Below are 20,247 nucleotides of genomic sequence, written 5' to 3'. Positions count from 1 at the left end.
AGGTGGATTCCCAGTATTTTTTTTTGGTTTTACACCTGGAACCTGATTGGCTTGGCTACCCTCCATTTCAAACTCTGCCCATTAGAAGTTCAGAAGGGGACACTGAATGTGTTAGTCATTCAGAATCTCACACCAGTAATGCAGTTCTGAGGTCAAATTGTACAGTTGTGCTCAAAGGTTTGCGTACCCTTGGAGAATTGGTGATATATGTACCATTAGTTAAGAAAACCTGAGTGAGCAGGCAAAACATGTCTTCTATTTCTTATGGGATTCACATTAAACTGTAGTTCATAACAGGATGGCAAAATCATAAAACAAAACATGACAACAAAAACACTTTTTTTGCAGGTGGTATAGCTGCCCATTCGTCTTGGCAAAATGCCTCCAGGTCTTGCATGAACCGCACGTTTGAGATCTCCCCAGAGTGGCTTGATGATATTAAGGTCAGGAGACTGTGATGACCACTCCAGAGCCTTCACCTTTTTCTGCTGTTACCACTCGAGGGTCAACATGGCCTTGTGCTTAGGATCATTGTCGTTCTGGAAAGTCCAAGAGCGTCCTGTGAGCAGCTTTCGTGCAGAAGAATGCAAATTGTCTGCCAGCATTTTCTGATAACATGCTGCATTCATCATGCCATCAATTTTCACAAGATCCCCCATGCCTTTAGAGCTCACACACCCCCAAAACATCTGTGAGCCACCACCATGCTTCACAGTGGGGATGATATTCGGTTCACTATAGGCCTTGTTGACCCCTCTCCAAACATATGGTTGTGACCATAAAGCTCTATTTTGGTCTCGTCAATTCAAATTACTATGTGCCAGGAGCTGGGAGGCGTGTCAAGGTGTTGTCGGGCATATTGTAACTGGGTTTTTTGTGGCATTGGTGCAGTAAAGGCTTCTTTCTGGTAACTCGACCATGCAGCTCATTTTTGTTCAAGTATCGTCCTATTGTGCTCCTTGAAACAACCACACCGTCTTTCCCAAGAGCAGCCTATATTTCTCCTGAGGTTACCTGTGGATATTTCTTTGTATCCTGAACAATTCTTCGGGCAGTTCTGGCTGAAATCTTTCTTGGTCCACCTGACCTTTGCTTGGCATCAAGAAATCCCTGAATTTTCCACTTCTAAATAAGTGATTGAACAGTACTGACTGGCATTTGCAAGGCTTCGGATATCTTTTTATTTTATTTATTTTTTATTTTATTTATACCTTTAATTGCCATTTTCACTTGTGTGCATCACCTTGTGTGTCTGTAACAAGGACAAACATTCAAGGGTATGTAAACTTGTGCTCTGGGCCATTTGGATGATTTTTGTTATCATTATGATTTAAAAAGGAGCCATACAACTATGTAATAATAAATGGCTTCATATGATCACTATCCTTAAATAAAATAGTTTTTTTGCAAGTCATATTTTCAAAATCAATGCCATAGTTTCACTCTTTCTGCCAGGGTATGCTAACTTGTGAGCACAACTGTATGATAACGGTACATCTGTGCCAAAGCCTATGCATGAAAAACGTTACTGCATGACAATGCATTCTCAAAATTAGCATCGTCACAGATCGATGAAAGTCTGTGTTATTGTTTTTCATTCTGATCTGGCTCTCTCTGTCTCCATCGCATTCTCTCTCTATTTCCATCTCCCTCTTTCCATCTTTGTCTCCATCACTCTCTCTCTCTCGTGACGCATCAGAGAAAAGGTCCACACCCTCCTCGTCCCTCAAGCAATACAAATAACATCAGACTCTTTTAGATGAAAGCAAAACACAAGAAGTCACACACAGGCTTGCCAAAAGGACAGATAGGCTAGGAGGGGATATCAAACACTATTCAAAGGTCTCTTTGGCAAGCAAGCCACACTGTCAAATTCATGACAGACTGGACACATATTACACTGAAAATATTTATATGAAGGTATACATTTATATAAAGGTATAAATCCTCCTTTTAAATTTTTTACTGTAAAATAAATATACGCTATCATTCAAATGTTTGGGGATAAACGTACATCATTTCGAAACAAAAGCATGTTTTTTAATAGGCTTTTCTTCAAATTGATCAGAAATCAAATTGATCAGAAATACAGTGTAAACATTGTTAATGTTGTAAATGACTGTTGTAGCTGGAAACTGAATATCTACTGCAATATCTACATAGGAGTACAGAGGCCCATTATGAGAACCATCAGCCCTATGTTCAGATAGCATGTTGCGTTTGCTAATCCAAATTTATCACTGATCATTAGAAACCCATCCATCCATCCATCATCTTCCGCTTATCCGGGGCCGGGTCGCGGGGGCAGCAGTCCCCTTAGAAACCCCTTCTACAATTATGTTAGCACAGCTGAAAACAGTTGTACTGAGTAAAGAAGTAATAAAACTGGCCTTCTTTTAGAGTATCTGAGTATCTGGAGCATCAGCAATTGTGGATTCAATTAGAGGCTCAAAATGTCCAGAAACAAAGAACGTTCTTCAGAAACTCGTCAGCCTTTTTTTGTTATGAGAAATGAAGGCTAATCCATGTGAGAAATTGCCAAGAAACTGAAGATCTTGTACAACACTGTGTACTACTCCATTTACAGAACAGCGTAAATTAGCTCTATACCGAATAGAAAGAGGAGCAGGAGGCCCTGATGCACAACTGAGAAAAAGGACAAATACATTAGTGTCTAATTCGAGAAACAGACCCATCACAGGCCCTCAAATGACTGCTTCATTAAATAGTACCCGCAAAACACCAGTATCAATGTCAGCAGTGAGTTGCAAAGAAAAAGCCATATCTCAGACCCGCCAAGAAAAAGAAAAGATTAAGATGGGCACAAGAACAAACACACTGGACAGAGGAGGATAGGAAAAATGTGTTATGGACAGACAAATCTAAGTTTGAGATGTTCGGATCACAATGAAGAACATTTGTGAGATGCAGACCAAACGAAAAGATGCTGGAGGAGTGCTTGACACCATCTGTTAGGTGTGGTGGGGGCAATGTGATGGTCTTGATGTGCTTTGGTGGAACCAAAGTGGGAGATTTGTACAAGGATCCATTTTGCAACGCCATACCATGGCCAGCACACCCTATTAAGCTGTTGTGGGAGCAGCTTCACCATATGGTACATAAGAAGCTTGAGGGTGGTGCTTCAGGAAGCATGGGGTGAAATCTCTTCAGATTCCCTCAACAAATAGACAATTAGAACGCCAAAGAAGTTTGAAGGGCACAATTATTATCCTTGTCAATGACTATATTTCCTATTCATTTTAAAATATTTAATATTCAAACTAATTTCTGTCTCATTTCTGACTTTTTTTTTTTCATGGAAAACAAGAACATTTCAAAAGATTTCTAAGTGACCCCAAACTTTTGCATGGTCATGCATATAATCATCCAAGAGCCACATAACTAACCTTGATAAGTGAAGAATTGAAGAAAATGTCTTGGTACCCAATAAGGATCCTGATGCAACCTGCTAATGTTCCAGAGACTTCCTAACAACATATTTATGTTTGCATAATATTTAATGTAATTAATATTTACATATTCATTACATTAAAACAAAACACCAAAAAAAAAATACATTTACATTTTAAATTATGTAATTTGTATTAGATCAGTTTAATAGCTGTAATCTAGCCGTCGGACAAATTCATAAACGTAAATAATGGTTCACCATAAAAACATAAAATAGCTTTTTTTCAGTTAGAATCTGGCTCACTGCTTTTTCAGCATAAACTATATTCTTTACTCCACTTTCCTGTCAAATAAAGTATAAAGTATCTATATGCTGAAGAACAGGGGTGCCAAACATACAGCTTGCAGGCTGGCTCGGCCAGAGGGGGCCCAATCCAGCCTACCAGGGGTTTGAATGTTTTTAGATAATTACCTTTAAATCGAAAATGCAGACATGAAAATAGAGACTTTTTTTAAAACTCTGTCCAGTTTTCTAATAATCACCCAAATGAAAGTTAGACAAAGACAATTGAAAATTCCCCAAGCAAAAGATAAAGGCCATGTTTTTCCCAATTTAGACATGAGCAAACACATCAAATTCAGAGCAATATCCCAGACCTTGTTGAAAAACAAATGTGGTTTGCTACCGCTGCTATAGAGAATCGAATACTCTTTATCAATATAATTAAATATATATAAATATATATTGTAATAACACTGTAATATCTATCAAACAATGGTTGCAAAAAATGAAATAATATCCTCACTCTTACATAAGCGTTAGATAGTGATGTTATATATTACAATGTTTGTCAAGTCAAATCCCAGAATTTAACAGTTACGGTTCAGTTGCAGATTAATAGGCGTTAGTTTCCACATTTTAGAAGGTTGTTCTGATATTTTACTATTCATAATTTGGGGAAAGTAGGCATCGTCACAATGGTGGGATTTTTCGAGGGGTGGGGCATCTTTTGCCGTTCAGGAAAAAAAACTTTTCCAAACTTACGCAGCTCCGTAGACAATTAATACTTGATTATACACTAATGATATTACTGTTCCTTGACCAGCATCAAGAAAAGGAGCCTGGAATGAATTAAGTCTAAACAGAATAACATATTCCCTTTCTCTACTCCTTCTGCACCCCACCCCCACCTATTCAGATTCACATTTACGCACACTGTCCCAATACCGTACAGATAGACCTAAAAGTTTGTATCCACTATTGACTTTTTGACTGAGCAGAATCATATCATTTTCTCGCTCTCTACGGTGTAACTCCCAAATAGGGAATCAAAGCGAAATATTTAAGCTGCAATGATGCCTGGACAATCGAACAGCCGTTATAACTCATACCACGGGGGTGTAGAATATTGAGCAGCAATTTTCTCCACGAAGACCGGAGTTGATTTTTGTAGGCTACGCTTCGCTTTTCAAGGACACTGCAGCTTACTGTCATGCATAACATATGTTTCCGTCGCCACTGACACGGGTGTACTGCCCCACTGGGTGACCAAGTGCGCACGAAAAACAGGAAATCCCGAAAGGGTTTACCTTTTTGCTGTTTCTGTTGTTATAGCCGTTGTATGGATTGATCCCTGCCCTTGGCGGTACGGAGAGCAGCATTTTCCTCGGCGCTATGTCCGGAGCGGCGAGTACAGCCCAGGCTGACAGCTGACGTCAGCAGCTTGGGAAGTTAGAGCTTGGCATCAAGAGGAGCGACGCGAGTCCCGCTGCCGCCAATGCTGCTGCCGCGGCTGAGCAGTGCGCTTTCGTTCGTCAGGGTCCTAGCGCGCCAAAAGCTTTGGCCCTTCTTATAAACCGATACAAAGATCGCGGACAGAATTACGGAATACAGATTACATTTGATATGGAATGTATATTGCACAATATAACAAAATATAAAGAGATTCAACTAATATGAATTATTATATATAGAACGCAATTGAAAACGTCTTTATTTGCCAAAACAGCCTAATCATAAATATTGTCTTATATATAATATTCCCTAAAGTCTCTGATGAAGCAGTGACAATGATGTGATTGTGTGCACACGTGTTAAATGGTAACTACAAAGTAGCGCTATACCTGGCAGAATTACAGCATGATTATTTGCATTAATCGAGTGGCGATTCTTGCAATTACGCTATAAACACCACTAGACGAACAAGTCTCTGGTTAGTTAAACGATTATTTTTTTTGGTTCTGTAGCCTATACCAACCACAAAACAATGTATATGGTTACGTTTTTTCAGATAGACTGCCTCAAATCCTGTCTCCTAATTTGGTTTCAGAATGGGCTTAGAACATCCAAACTGGTTAATTTTGTATTACAAAATAAGTTTGACTTTGAAATGTAAAACCAAAAAAAACAGTAACAATCTGAAACCTGGATAAACAAATAAGAGAACAGAAAAAAACTGAAAAGATACGGCAGAATTTTAAGTTATTGGGGAAAAAAACACAAAGTTACATGTCAAGGAAAGACTTAAATTACATGTCAACGAAGCTGACACTATTTCATATGCATAAACTGTATAATAAATGATGGAACTGTACTCAACAAATCTAAAGCTAGTCCCTACATTTAAAAAAATCACTGAGCTCACATACCTATGGAATAAAACACATCTCACAAGCTTATAAAATACTAAAACATTTATTGACTATGACTGTATAAATGTGCATACATTTGCATAATTTGCTTAAAATAATCCTCTAACAGTATTTCTTCAACGTTCAAGCAAGAGACAAAAACCCAATATTTTGTGTTTAGGCTATCCCAGTCTAAATGCTCGAACATGTATTGACAATTATTATGTTCCCTCACCCTTTGTGTTTAGTTTGTGGTGTTCTCTTGTTTTTTATGTCTTCCTCTCAGGGGTGTTGAGTTGTTGCTGATGAGGCGGGTGTGATCAGTCCAATCAACCAATCCACCAATCCAAGAAGGCCCCTTCACATATTAATGACAGTTTCTTTGGGTTCATGGGGAAAGAGGACTGTTGTGCTGTTAGTGCTTTCAGGGCATTGTTTGTTTGCCTTAACCCCAGCCTAGTTATGTTTTTCTCTATCTTGAACCCTCCATGGAGGGCTAGTTAAGAGACCTTCGGGTTTACACCCATTGATAACCCGTAACATACACCAACAGATAATCTGTAACATACATCCGTCGATAACCTGTAACATAAACTGGTAGATAACCTGTAACATACAATAAACCCATAGATAACCTATAACATACTCCCGTTTATAACCTGTTGTTATATACACTAGGTTAAAAGCCAATGGCTGTCGCTTTTCTGCTCACAGCCGGTAGGCCTAGGTTAGTTGCACAGGGATTAGTTTGTGACAGGCAGATTAGAGGTGTATGGAAATGTAGGGCTTTTGTTATTATTTATTTGCTTTCACGGATCACTCCGACGGTCCATCTCTTACCCCTTAACTATTAGCCTCCATCTTATTGGTTGATTTTGTGTGCTGTCCTTTGTTGTTATTATTATTATTATTTTTTTACCACTGTAAAAGTGTCGGGACATGTTACTTCTGCTGTTGTTCGGTGCCTTTTTCAGTTAGTCCACCCACCACATCACATCTTTCCTCCTCCAGTGTGTTGCCTGCGGGCGGTTGTTGGGCTATGAGAGGGACATGACAACAGTGATGATGTAAATGTGCATACATTTGCATACATAGTGTTCATTAACTTTAAAACAATATCTCTTGAAACGTTCCAGCCAGAGAGACCAAACTTTAATCTCTTCCTCTCTTTTTCTGTCAATCCACTGTCAAGACAGAAACATTCATCCACCTCCACCCACATTGTATTTTGAAAGCTTTGAAGCAAGCCCCAGTGACTGAACTTGTAAGGTTCCAATCTAGCCAATTATACAATCTATACAATTTTATTTTCTTTGACATACTTGGTAAAATAAAGGTTAAATAGAAAATGTAAACAAAATACCATGCTACAGCTTCATGGTGTAACAAGCTTGAAACCTTCAAACAACCAAGCAAATTACCTCACACTGGAAGTTTATCTACACTGAAGAATTAAAAAAAATCTCATTGCTGCCTCTTCCCAATGAGCTTTTGGGAGAAGATTTGAATATGCAACCTTCAAGAAATGCTCCAGCTAGCAGCATTGCTTCTAACCACTCTGCTTACTTAAAGTCAGCCAATCCAATGTGCCAGAAAGCCTTGTTCAATTGATGGCCTGTCAGCTTGCAGTTGCCTTGGCCACCAACATTAGTTATTTTTGCGTTTTGAGCCAAGAACTACCCTGCCAGCCATATCCTAACTCAGATGGTGCTAAGCCAATTCTGCACCATCCATTGGAAACAGAATTTAAGCTAGATTTCTTTTGACTGCCAATATGGCCGTTCAAATTAAATAATTAAAATTTTCAAGAATATAGAACAGCTACCAGACATATGTTTTAAATAGCCATATAATAGCCTAAATTTAAACAGCAACCTAACACAAACTCTCAAATGTTTTTTATTTAAATTTATCAGTAGAATGAACTCTTAACAGTCTTTGCGAACTGAGCTTAGGCTGCACCTATGGTTGCCGCAATAATAACATAACTGCGAGTCAGATAGAAAAATAATTTGAGCCAGATAGCAATTAATTTGATAGACAACGATCTTTTTGCACCATCTGTTTCCAATCTGAATAAAGGATTTGGAGGCCAATGTTAGAAAGGTCTCACCAAATAGCCTACCATGCACATTATGTCCGTTTCCATAGGATGTCAGAGCGTTTGACAGATCTGAGGAAAGCCATAGGCGCAGATCATTTACTGAAATTAGTTGGCTTCTAAATTTCAGTATGTTTAAATCTAGTTTAGAATTGTTTTGCAATGCACCATCGTGTACGCTAATTTCGCGACATTATTATTTAATAGACAAACGCGTTTCAGTCGCATCAATTCTGATCGACCAAAGGAAAAAACACTCAAGTGTGTGTAAAATATTATGACCAATAGCCTATTGTACGTTGCATTTTGTAATTTCCATATTTCTTAATAAGATAATTCGCATTAAAATAGATGGATATAAATATATGTTGTCCAATTGCATATTCAATTTTGAAACACTTTTTGCTACATAAGGAAGCTATTTCAAATAACTAGGCTATATCAAATTATTACGCTGTCCTTGTGGTCTCTATCTATTTATTTGGCATAGCCTATTTCACACCGGACATTTTGGTCACTTTTATTTTAATCTGCCGGACAACTTCAACTGATACCGGCAAAAAGCCGGCATTTGCCAGCTAACGTATACCCTGATAGGAACTCTGGGTCACAACTGGCTGTAACATAACCTGCAATCTTAAAGGCTTGTCTCAGCACTTCAGTAAAGATGTCCTAGCCTGCTATACTACTCAGAGGACCATGAATTTAATAAACATCTAATTTACTTATCTAAAGTTACTTTAAAAAAGAGCTATTTCCTTGTTTATTAAGGCCTGAAACTGTTAGAAATCCACTTCAAATGTATTAATTTATTTAAAAAGTTCCATTACATCTTTGGGGTTTAATCTGTAGCCTATTATGCGAATGATATGTAATGTTACTATAATAAAATAAAACATACCTTTTAGCAAGACTGCATCCAGGGCTGGCTCCAGGCATTACCTTTGGACCCCCAACCCCACGTTTGCTTAGGACCCCCGACCCCAAGGTGCCTCTGACTGCTAGGGAACCCTCGACCAATAGGGGAGAGCGGACCCCAAATTAAATTTTACTTAGGGCCCCCAAAAGGCTAGAGCCGGCAATGACTGCATCTATTCCTTCAGGAAACTTTATAAAAGGCATTCAGCATGTTGTTTCTGTGTCACCCTCTACTGAAAAATGTATTCTGCCCATCAAGTGGCACCGGGGTTTGTAGACATGATATTATTCCTTATTTTCCTAAAATAATGCAGACTTGTTATTGTTATACTGTTAACCACCCAATTCTAGATCTACCTGCTGAGTGTGAATGGCATTTGTAGCAACAGTATAAACCAAATTTGTATGAAAACTAGTTATTGCTGAATATTTGTATTTACGACATTATAGCTTAACACACTGAAGTCTTCTGAGAGACTATGAACATGCTATAAATGCAGTGCGTATATGAGTGTGTGCACGGCCTACTGTTTATGAGCGAGAGAGAGTGTCACTGTAAGTTATGTCAGTCTGTCTGAAGGCTGTTGGGTGGGAGTGTTTTACACTGACTGGCTGCAGACAGGGATACAACATAAGAGACATTGTTGCACTCCGCAGAACACTAGTCTGGCACAGGCAGTTCCTCTGACGACAATTACATTGTTTGGACATCAACAGGCCCGTCACTAAGCAACACAAGTGCCTTCTATCCCCAGTGTTCTGACATCCCCACTGATTAGCCCAAGGTAATGTATTTTTTTGCGCGTGTTTGTTTGGTGTTTGTATGTGTGTGTCTGGGTGTGTACGAAACTGGGTGCACAAGTGAATGGGAAATGTGTTATATTTGTTTGCCGGAGTAGTTCATGCTTATGTTGGATTGTATATTACCTCAAAGGGTTTCTGCATGCTTTCGAAGTTGCTCATGTATGTGTGGTATTCATGCTTTATATTTTGTGACCCTCCAAACACTGTTTATCATAACCTCAGCACTAGTCACTCTGGGTTGGATCAGTTAGGTCATAGAGGTTGAAGTAGTTTCCCGGTCAGGAAGTGACAAATGCAACAATGAAAGGAAAAGGGGCATATTTGTCAGTTTGCACACTGAGATAACTGAAATTTGGCTTCCATTTTAAACCTAACCCCTTTGAACTCAAGAAGACTACAAGAGATAGTACCCTGGTGACCCATTAAGCTAACATTTCTTTACCTTGTCCTATCAAGGATTTGTTCTGGCAACCTTTTGGTTACTGGTCAGGTGCTCTAACAGCTTGATGACATTCCATCCCTGACCATGTCTGCCAGTTAACAGGTAATAACTGTCTATGTTAATATTTCATTTCGGACCACACACGTTCAAACACTTCCTTTACTTTTATCATGTGTCATGAGAAAATACTGTAGAAAGTATATTAAAAAATTCTATGTGAATTTTTTAACTATTCACATTGTATCGCTTCTGACAACTCGACCCAGTATGAAGGTTCGCCCCAATAGCAGATTCCGTTCCCATGTTCGAGAAGGGTCAACATTTCCATGCAGGGGGAGAACCCCCTATCCCGCATGCTTCTACACACAAAGTTCAAAACAACTATTTTTGTGGGACTGAACAGTGCACCGACATCAACATGGGGGGAAGTGGGAGGAAGGAAGGGGTGTGTGAGTGTGTGTGGTGTCCATGTGAATGGCAGTAGTGTAAGGTTCAGGGAGTTCACGGGTGTCCGTGGGTCCGTGTGTGAGGCAGAGGGAAGGCGTTCGGGGGTTGGGTCACTGAGACTGACAGCGTAGGGTTCAAGGTCAGAGTGGGCACAAAGCCGGGAAGAGAAGAAGAAGCAGGCATCTTGGCAAAAGAGAGAGACCAAAAGTGAAGAGAGTGGACAGAGTGAACCAAGTCAGAATCACATTTAAAAAGAAATAGCGGTGGAAAAGCAGAATAAAGCATATTGTAATGTTGCAGTAATAAACCTAGAAAGATAGGCAGACTCACAGACAGACTTACACACACATAAACCATAAAAACTATTCCCTATTGTCCCTATCCCTTGTCCACTAAGCCAAAACCCAACCCTAATCCTAATCTTTACCCTAACCTTAACCCCTAAACTTAACCCCCATAACCTAACACCTAATGCCTAAACATGAAACAAGCCCTAATTCTATGTTTTGCCCTAAACATAACCACAATGCCAGAAATAGCCTTTTTCCTTGCAGGGACCAGATAAAAAAAACTTTGTGTAGACTTGCTGCTCCTCATATGTATAATAAAACCAACACACACATAAACACACTTAAACACATTAACACACATAAAGACACTAAAACACACTTATGTTTGTTTTTTTATCTGTATGAAGACCAGAATACCAGAAATACACGTTCCCTGTCCTCTAAACCTTACCCTAGAACTAACCTTAACTATTACCCTAACCTTAAGTAACCCTAACATTAATAACATAACCTTTGTGCCTAACTTTAAACTAACACATACTCTAACTTCTAATATCTAAACCTAAGACTAACCCTCCTTTTAACTCAAATCCTCAATCCTCAAAACTTCAATCAAATACACAAATGCACATGCCAAACATTTTATAGACTGAAGGCTGAATATGTGTATTCGTGATTCTATACTTCAGATCGAAGTGTATTTCTCCAGAAGAGACCACACACGAAGACAGTGTTTTGTCAGTCAGCTCTGTTCCTGAGAGCTGGAATGTGTTCCTCAGAGTACATGTGTGATAGAGCAGGTTTTGAGGCTTTGTAAAGCGTCAAAGTGTAGGGGGGTATTTAGTGCACACATTCCTATTGCGGTAAGAGAGAATTAATCAGATCACATGTGTGTTTGTATGTGTGTGTACATATCTGTGGGTGTATGGGTGTGTACATTGTGTTTAAATAAGAGAATAGCATATTGTTGCTTGCTAAAGCTTATGCACCAAATGTTATAGAGCACCATGAGGACCTGTGATCCTCCGAATACAAAAGAGTGATTCATATGTGAGAAAGAATCATTACATTTCCTTATATCTGCATTAGCACTGGAAACCCCCTCTTATTATCACTAGCAGTGTTTTACAGCTAAAAACAATTGTAGTTTGAATGTCATTGTTCCTGTATAACCATTCATAAAAGTTTAGCATTTTATACAGTGGGGAGAACAAGTATTTGATACACTGCCGATTTTGCAGGTTTTCCTACTTACAAAGCATGTAGAGGTCTGTCATTTTTATCATAGGTACACTTCAACTGTGAGAGGCGGAATCTAAAATCACTTTGTATGATTTTTAGATAATTAATTTGCATTTTATTGCATGACATAAGTATTTGATCACCTACCAACCAGTAAGAATTCCGGCTCTCACAGACCTGTTAGTTTTTCTTTAAGAAGCCCTCCTGTTCTCCACTCATTACCTGTATTAACTGCACCTGTTTGATCTCGTTACCTGTATAAAAGACACCTGTCCACACACTCAATCAAACAGACTCCAACCTCTCCACAATGGCCAAGACCAGAGAGCTGTGTAAGGACATCAGGGATAAAATTGTAGACCTGCACAAGGCTGGGATGGGCTACAGGACAATAAGCAAGCAGCTTGATGAGAAGGCAACAACCATTGGTGCAATTATTAGAAAATGGAAGAAGTTCAAGATGACGGTCAATCTCCCTCGGTCTGGGGCTCCATGCAAGATCTCACCTTGTGGGTCATCAATGATCATGAGGAAGGTGAGGGATCAGCCCAGAACTACACGGCAGGACCTGGTCAATGACCTGAAGAGAGCTGGGACCACAGTCTCAAAGAAAACCATTAGTAACACACTATCCCGTCATGGTCCCCCTGCTCAAGCCAGCGCATGTCCAGGCCCCGTCTGAAGTTTGCCAATGACCAGGCCCATCTGAAGTTTGCATCTGGATGATCCAAAGGAGGAATTGGAGAAGGTCATGTGGTCTGATGAGACAAAAATAGAGCTTTTTGGTCTAAACTCCACTCACCGTGTTTGGAGGAAGAAGAAGGATGAGTAACCCCAAGAACACCATCCCAACCGTGAAGCATGGAGGTGGAAACATAATTCTTTGGGGATGCTTTTCTGCAAAGGGGATAGAATGACTGCACCATATTGAGGGTAGGATGGATGGGACCATGTATCGCGAGATCTTGGCCAACAAGGTCCTGGAGTGGCCTAGCCAGTCTCCAGATCTGAACCCAATAGAAAATCTTTGGAGGGAGCTGAAAGTCTGATCGACCAAAGGAAAAAACACTCAAGCGACAGCCCTGAAACCTGAAGGATCTGGAGAAGGTCTGTATGGAGGAGTGGGCCAAAATCCCTGCTGCAGTGTGTGCAAATCTGGTCAAGAACTACAGGAAACGTATGATCTCTGTAATTGAGTTTCTGTACCAAATATTAAATTCTGCTTTTCTGATGTATCAAATACATATGTCATGCAATAACATGCTAATTAATTACTTAAAAATCATACAATGTGATTTTCTGGATTTTTGTTTTAGATTCCGTCACTCACAGTTGAAGAGTACCTATGATAAAAATTACAGACTTTTACATGGTTTGTAAGTGGGAAAACCTGCAAAATCGGCAGTGTATCAAATACTTGTTCTCCCCACTGTACATATATATATATATATATATATATATATATACACACACACACACACATATATACATTATGTACTCTTCATGTGTAATGTTATACAGAAGGGAAAGAAAAAGGGAAAGACTGAGGGCGTTACATAAAGGAAGTTACAGTTTGAACCAAGCTAACATTCTCTGCTCTGGATTCTCCCTTCCACTGGCTGAATTAAAAACACCCTATATTTAGAGGTAGCAGTTGTATAAAGCCTGTCCTCTTATTTTGTGAGTACAGCCAACCAACACCACTTCATGTCCGCTCAATGAGAAGGTTTCCATCTGAACAGGTGCATGTTTTCAACAGCCTGACACAACAACATTCACATACCATATTTCATGTTTTACTACTTTAAATAAACATGTTTTAGGATTAATTTACTTAAAATTAAAAACAAGCTACACATAAACATCTTATCAAATCATTCAGGACAAACACTAATTTGTATGTGTATGTGTGTACACATTGCGAATTGATCATTAGAAAAGCCTTTTGCAAATATGTTAGCTCACCTGAAAACGGTTGTGCAGATTAAATAAGTAACTGGCCTGCTTTAGACAACTTTGAGTATATGGAGCATCAGCAATTGTGGGTTCAGTTACAGGCTCAAAATGTCCAGAAACAAAGAACTTTCTGAAACTCGTCAGTCATTTCTGGTTATGAGCAACAAAGGCTATTCCAATGTGAGAAATTGCCAATTAACTGAAGATCTCTTACAACTCCCTTGACAGAACATCACAAACTGTCTCTAACCAGAATAGGAAGAGGAGTGGGAGGCCCCGGTGCACAACTGAGCAAGAGGACAAATACATTAGAGTCTAGTTTGAGAAACAGATGCCTCACAGATCTTCAACTTGCAGCATCATTAAATATTGCCACCAAAACACCAGTCACAACATCAACAGTGAAGAGGCGACTCCCACAAGTTGGATTGAGCTGTTGTGGGGGCAGCTTGAACGTATGGTACCCGTAAGTACCCATCAAGCCAATCCAACTTGTGGGAGGTGCTTCAGGAAGCATGGTGGGACATTTCTTCAGATTCCCTGGACAAATAGACAACTAGAACGCCAAAGATCTGCATGGCTGTTATTGCTGCAAATGGAGGATTCTTTGATGAAAGCAAAGTATGAAGGACATATTTAAATTAAAAATCCATATTTCTAATCTTGTCAATTACTATATTTCCTATTCAAACTAATTTCATGCGTGTTTTAATGGAAAATAAGGGAATTTCTAAGTGACCCCAACTTTTGAACGTTAGTGTAGGTATAAAATATGATTATTTTATAGAACAGCATATGCACCAAATTAAATTTTTTCTGAATAGATAACCTGTGTAGTAATTTGACTACAGAATTGTTTATGTCCCTTAATGTCTAGTTGTGGTCTTAACTACTTTAAGAACCAACATTCTATGCTGTGTCCATTATTGAGCAAGTTTTCAACTCAACAAACGCAGCAGATCTGCATAGCACCCATGAATTAAAAGGGAAATTAAGGCATCTATCTGGTCATAGTTGAAAGAAAAAATGTCTATGGGTTGAATAGATGAGAGAGAAAGATAGATCAAATTACCCAATTATTTTTCTTGTCAACTTTCTCCATTTGTTTTATCAGACGCCCTGACCCTTTTCCTTGAATCCCCTTGACCTCTGTTTAAAACCCTGCACAAGCCATATCCATGGAATATGATCGACACCCCTGATTTACTTGAAGCAGCTTAAGTGACATAGGTCAGAAGGACCATGATATCTGCTGCATGTATTACATTACAGCTGTATGGTCTGTACATGCAGGGCTATATATGGTTGCATGTGGTTGTCAAGGTAATACTACATGAAAAAAGCCAAGTGTCAGCTAAGTGGTATTCCATTCCACAGCTATTCCATGGTTCATTTGTTAGTTGATCCGTCAATTAAGCAATAAGTCAGTGTGTGACACCTCTGCATACACACTGCATTAATTTTATTTAGACTGTCAGAGCGTTGGCTGGTCTGGTGCACTATGCAATCATTATTTAGTTTGTGCCTGGTTTACCATTCTCTCTCTGCCTTCCAATGATAGCCCATGTTTGAGTTTGAGTTTCTCACAGGGAAACCGTGTGTTTGCTGATAAGATTCCAGAGGCTCAGTGCATAACTCAGATTGTCTACTCTCCTCTCTACACAACTTCCCAGACAGAAGAAGGTTTTCCTAACTAGTCTGGTGGTGTAAAATCGTCTGGCATTTGGGAGCACTTCATAATACACAGTGTTAAAAACTTTACAGATTTCTCTTTTCTTTCTTTTTTTTTCTTTAAGATTCAAGATTCCACAATTACTAGTGATGCGTATTACTATACTCCCCAGATGGAAGTCATTTGAGGAACAGATTTCTGAGACTGAAGAGAGGGAGAAAGCGAGGGAGATGGAGTGGGGGCATGGGGGGCGAGGGCTGGGGGAAGGGAGGACAGGGGAGGGCGGGCAGTGTGGAGGGATGTGGATTTGAGCAGATGGGGGAAGGGCTGTTTGTGCATGCCTGGCATTCCTTAGGTGTTATCAGCTGTAATTATCCCTGAAGGGAGGGAAATGCACAGAAACTGTGCAACATGCTAACGCTTTTGCTAATCCGGTTTTGATAGTGTGTGCATTTGTTAAAAGCCAGACATGAAACTACATTGTTTCTTTTTTGTTTGCTTCTCTCAGAGGATGAAAACCCCAGCTGTGACTCAAAACAGATATAAACTATTGGAAACAATAACACATTGAGCAAAAACACAGAGCTCCTTCCATTCCACACTAACTTATTGTATACCAGGAATACTTTAAAATTGACCTCCAGAATGAGATGAGTGCAATAATTACTGTCACCGTGCTGTAAAAGTGTCCCCTGGTCACATAATTACAACACTGAAATGGCCAAGCTCCTTCAAAAACACACTGTTTATAAAAGTGATCTCATCATGTCTCAGACTCCACCAATCCTGGTCCTGAATAGGTTGAGGTGCGCAGCCGTTCCTTTAGGGAGGGGGGATGCACTGCCTTTTCTCCATTCATTCAGTTTTCTGTTCTGTTTATTTTCTGTTCATTGTTTTTTTTTCTTCCAAACCCAAGATTTTTGTGCATGGTGGGTCTAGAAAGAGATTTCAGATGGTTGATCACGAGTGCAGCTTTTACATGTGAATTCTAGACCTAACTGCTTCACAGCTTAGTGCTGCAAATATTTCTGTTGAACATTATGAAAATTCTATAAATGAAGTAAATACGCAAACAGTTCGTATTTCTAAACATTAGAACAAGTGCAAGTTTTAGATGAAAGATCTGCCAAATAAAATAATTGAAGTACTCTAGTTAAATGTGATACTTTTCACTAATGGAAACCCCCTGTATACTGATCATACCGCTGTCAACCTCTGACAGGGAACCACTAACCTCCCAAGGTCAACCAATCACATAAAAGTATGCAAATTAAGGTCGGTGGCACTATTCACTGTGACCCATAACTCTGAAGATCACTACGCTCTGAAGGCTAATAGGGTCTCAAGACCTCAAAGAGCTGTCTGGCCATCATTTATAACACAGCCCTGTGAAGGAGAGGGGGACACCTAAAGTGATATCTTCTGCCTATTGGTCCAGTTCCTGTGTCATGAATTCAATATATCCAGCTGCATTATATATTATCACCACTTCAACATGCCTGCCTTTGGCAGCTGGAATAGACCTCATTTGGTAAAATGTTTACATGATATGGTGCATCCTATCCAGTGGCACCACAGGTTCCACGCAGGACCATACAAGTGGAACATGTCCTTTGGGGAACAGAATATGCAACCCTTTAGAGAAATCCCCTGAAATAATGTGAATGGTGTCTTGATAATGACGGTATTAATATAACGGGGAGAGAGTATTCTCTGTCCTGCTGGGCTTGATAAGGTATGCTGCCCTCTCCCTATAACAACCTCAGTGGTACTGTGTTGGGAGAGCTGCTGTCTGATTGCCAGGAATCAATGTGTTCCTCTGTGGATAGGAGGCCTGTGACTGCCCCACACTGATAAGAGGACCGCTTTCCTTTCCCTGGATTCCACCCCTCCCCCCACCCCACACTGTCCTGTTCTAATGTATTCTGCAACCCCAACTTCTGCCAAACCCTTCTACAATGTATTTCTGTGAAGCACTGTTTAAGTGGTTTTCGTGCCTGGGCTAGATTAGCTGTTTCCTGTTTGAGTCCTTCAGAAAGTGTAGATAAATAGAGCGGGCCTGATGAGGTAATTCCGTTTTTCTACCCCAAACTAAATGGTTGCATGAAGGATCCTTACTGTTTTCTCACTGGCTGGAGCTACAGTATTGTTGGGATACACAGAGGAGACAGAGCGCACTGGGAGACTTGATTGATGAGATAATCCATCTGGCTCTGAGGTTAGTGGAGATCAGGAGGGAGAGACAGAGAGACATGAATTGGAGGGGTACACAGAATACAGAAGAGCTGACCACAGTTCCAAATAATTATGCACAGCCCATAGGCGTGTGTATTTGTCTGTATGTGTCGGTGTCTGTGTGTGTTTGGGTGTGTGTGTGTGTTTGTGTGTGTGTGTGTGTGTGTTTGTGTGATCCTGGTATTAGTATACATGTGGTGAAAAAATTTCACCAAAATATAAAAGTGTTATCAGTCCCCAATAAGTTTTTTAGCTGGACCCCAAAAGGAAAAATGCTATTTATGTCTTAGATTCAGGTATAGGGGCTAGGGCCAGGGTTAGTCTTTGGCTATAGATAGGTTAAGTTTAGGCATTAAAGGTTAATGAGGTGAAAGTTAAGGTTAGCGTTAGGTTTTGGGTTATGTGTAGGGAAAACAATATATATATTTTCTCGTGGACTGAAGGAGTGAGCGATTGAGTTTGATGGAGTAAAGTTTGAAGGGAGACTACCTTGGTCAGTAGTTAAAAGGGAACAAAATCAGCGTAGTCAAGCTGCACGCACAACCAGTGGTATTTCTGAATGTTAATTCTAAGAATAAACTCAAAGTAGCCAGGAATCACAGGAGGCTGGTAAGAGGATAATGGCTGCACATAATGGCTGGAATGGAGTGAATGGAATGGTATCAAACATGAAGACCTACAGTAAGTCTGAGGTGTTTGGTTCTAGTCATAGGTTTAATCCTCAATGTAGATGTCACCAACCACCTCGTTGCTGCCCCTGTCCAAAGTCCTCGATTCCAAGATGATTCCAGCTGCCAGTCTGCCCCCCCCCCCCCCCCCCCCCCCCGGTTGTACCTGGACACAGCCCAAATGCATTTATCAATTGTTACAACTCTTAAAATGTTCACCCACCACAGCCAGAAAAGGACTGCTCACCCCTCTGAGTCTGGTTCCTCTCTAGGTTTCTTCCTAAATTTCAGCCCCTCTTAGGGACTTTTTCCTAGCCGCTGTGCCTCAACACAGTTGTTGCTTGCTCCTTGGGGTATCAGGCTTGGTGTTTTGTAAAAGCACTTTGTGACAACTGCTAATGTAAAAAGGCCTTTATAAATACATTTGATTGATTGATTGACCTTGTTTTGGGCTGAAACAGAGTAATTGAGTGGCTGCAGTCTGCAGATCTGACTATTTCTCAGTTGGACCAAATGATCCCAAAATAATGAATGCTTCTGCACATGTGCAGAACACACTATAATGTTCCAGGGCAAAACACACTGGTATGTTATTCTACAGTTTATTAAAACCTCACATATTATCTATTAATTCTACATCACAATAACACTATGCTACTTCAATACAGCTCTATTATGTTTGCATGTGATGATGATGATGTGAAATCTTAGTTTCGGTTTGCATTACCTGCATGCTCATTATGTGGCAGAGACTGTGCTTGGGGAAACGTGACCCACACATTCACAAAACCGTCAGAGGATGGTGGATCTCTTGGTAAAGCAGTCAACTCAATGTCCTAAGTGGTGTGTTCCACAGCCACTCGTAAAGCGCTGAGCAGCATCTCGTTTGAAGTGCTACTGTTGCTAAGGTTCACCTGTTGAAACAGCACACAAATGCAGATGTGTTCCCTCTAGTCTCTGCTGTAGGGCTCAAACCGGACTTCATCACCATGGGGGAGGAGCAGGGTAGAGGCTCCGCTCATGACTGACCTCTGTTAGACATGAAAATACTAAACGATGCACGCCCCAATTGTGACACAAACCAGATAAATGCTATTTTTTTATTTTACTCTGCAATGAGTTGAGCCTAAGAGCAGCTCTCAGCTATAGATTATTGACTATATGGCACACTCCCTTATGCCTATGAAGAGCTCTCAGCCATGGAATGATGACCACTAACCACACCCCTTCATGCCTATGAACAGCTTTCAGCCATGTTATATTGACCTTAAACCATACCCCTTCATGTCTAAGAACAGCTCTCAGCTGTAGTTTATTGACCGTATACCACACCCCCTCATGCCTACAAACAGCTCTCAACCATGTTAAATTAAACATATACCATACCCCTTCATGTCTAAGTACAGCTCTCAGCCGTTGTATATCGACCA

At 40.1% G+C, this 20,247-nt stretch overlaps 1 protein-coding gene across 2 annotated transcripts in view; it reads right to left on the bottom strand.

Annotated features, from left to right (window-relative positions):
• LOC105016998 (RNA-binding motif, single-stranded-interacting protein 2) overlaps positions 1-5,173 on the bottom strand; it is a 53,547-nt gene extending 48,374 nt beyond the window's left edge. For both annotated transcript variants that reach the window (XM_010881261.3, XM_010881262.3), the window contains exon 1: positions 5,002-5,173. In XM_010881261.3, the coding sequence (XP_010879563.1) occupies positions 5,002-5,073 (72 nt within the window). In that variant the 5' untranslated portion in view covers positions 5,074-5,173. The remainder of the gene's footprint in view (positions 1-5,001) is intronic.
• Between the last annotated feature and the right edge of the window lie 15,074 nt (positions 5,174-20,247).

Source organism: Esox lucius, chromosome 17 (assembly GCF_011004845.1).
Source record: "Esox lucius isolate fEsoLuc1 chromosome 17, fEsoLuc1.pri, whole genome shotgun sequence".
Lineage (NCBI taxonomy): Eukaryota > Metazoa > Chordata > Actinopteri > Esociformes > Esocidae > Esox > Esox lucius.
This window is presented reverse-complemented; position numbering and strand designations above follow the sequence as displayed.